Genomic DNA, 1671 nt, shown 5'->3' on the forward strand with positions numbered 1-1671 from the left:
TCACAGGTTTAACAGGTCACAGGTCTCATAGGTCCAACAGGTCTCACAGGTTTAACAGGTCACAGGTCTCATAGGTCCAACAGGTCTCACAGGTTTAACAGGTCTCAGGTCTCATAGGTCCAACAGGTCTCACAGGTTTAACAGGTCTCAGGTCTCATAGGTCCAACAGGTCTCACAGGTCTAACAGGTCTCACAGCAAATCAGAGGGGTTTCAGATAACCTGTCTACGTTATCACCGACCACTGAGAACTGGTCCTTACTGGTCTGATGGGAAATGTGACCATGAACACATGACGTCATTAAACAGGAAGTGTTTCCCTCTGATCCAGCAGCAGGAAGCGGATCATGTGACTGACCTGTGCGGGCTGCTGATGCGCAGCACCCCGCTGAGCTGAGGCAGAGGACTCGGCAGCTCCAGCTGCTTCCCGGACCAGGAGACCTGGCAGTTACAGAAATACTTCAGGTAGTTGTAGATCCCGGAGGCCAGGGCCACTCCGCTGCTGCCGGAAGCCACGATCCGGCCGTCCCTAGCGGAGCTCAGCTCACACACATCCAGGCTGTTGTTGGACAGGCTCCGGTTGACCGACAGCAGGAACTCGGTGGATCTGTTCCCCAGCAGCCGCCGCAGCAGCCCGGTCACTGCGCGGGCCTGCGTCGCCTCGCTAGCTTTAGGCTTTAGGTGATCCAGAGTGGAAAATCTGCAGAGAACAGCCGGAAACAGAGCCGGTGCGACCAGAAGAAGCAGCAGGAGGCTCCGGGGCGTCATGTTGGTCCGCAATCACCGACGGGAATGAGGAAAAGTTTAAAAACAAGCAGATTTATGGAAACCCGGAAGAGGAGCGCAGGAGGAACCCAGCCGTCCAATCAGAGCATCGAATGCTGACTGTGGACCAATGAGAGGACAGAAAGCTTCTCCGATGGAAAGGAATAATAATAAAAACATTTTCCTCATCATGTGATTATTTTAGGAACTGGTTTGTTTAGAATCGCACTGTTTTATTCCACATCAATGTTTTCCAACTAATAAAGTCAAAGAAATCTCTTTCAAATTAATTCATAAAGTTGATCTTTTTTCAGATCTTGATATTTCCTGTTCTTTCTATCCAGCAACTTTGATCTTTTTTGGAAATGCCCCCTGATATCCGATAATATTCCACCAGTTTTTCTTCTTTATTTGAAAAATGTTTTCTTTGGAATCATAGATCCTCCTCTGCTGCTTTCCTCATTAAATGGATCTATGTTAATTTCTCTATAATGGATGATAACCTCTTCACACCCACCTAATTTGAAGTAATCCTCTCCTGTCTTGCATACCCAAAAAGAAAAGCCAATAACTAAGGAACTGTAAGCCCAGATCACATCATAAGAAATCTAACCCTTCGATTCATGGGAGGAAAAAGAAACTGAAGCGGCTTTAATTTCAGTAAATCTGCTGCTGTTCAGCTGAATCACTTCAATAGTTCAGGAAGGACTGACCAATCTAGAGCTTCTAGTTCTCACCATTCAAACATGCCTGCTGTAGTTTTCTGGTCTCTAAAGCAAAGTGTTTTATTTCCCTCTGAATGGTGCATTTGGAAGGAATCATTTGGTAAAGAAGCAGAAAGGCCCGATGCTTCAACCAGCCTCTGTAACACAGCAGCTCTCTGGGATTCTACTTCACCCTTAGTCCGA

The 1671-nt window shown here is 46.9% G+C and overlaps 1 protein-coding gene across 1 annotated transcript in view; it reads right to left on the reverse strand.

The window, feature by feature from the left end:
• The window catches only part of naglu (N-acetylglucosaminidase, alpha), an 8946-nt gene extending 8100 nt beyond the window's left edge, over positions 1 to 846 (reverse strand). The window contains exon 1 of the mRNA XM_015379332.1: positions 357 to 846. Within this exon, the coding sequence (XP_015234818.1) occupies positions 357 to 766 (410 nt within the window). The 5' untranslated portion in view covers positions 767 to 846. The remainder of the gene's footprint in view (positions 1 to 356) is intronic.
• Between the last annotated feature and the right edge of the window lie 825 nt (positions 847 to 1671).

The sequence above is a fragment of the Cyprinodon variegatus genome, unplaced genomic scaffold (genome assembly GCF_000732505.1).
Source record: "Cyprinodon variegatus isolate N-32 unplaced genomic scaffold, C_variegatus-1.0 Scaffold189, whole genome shotgun sequence".
Lineage (NCBI taxonomy): Eukaryota > Metazoa > Chordata > Actinopteri > Cyprinodontiformes > Cyprinodontidae > Cyprinodon > Cyprinodon variegatus.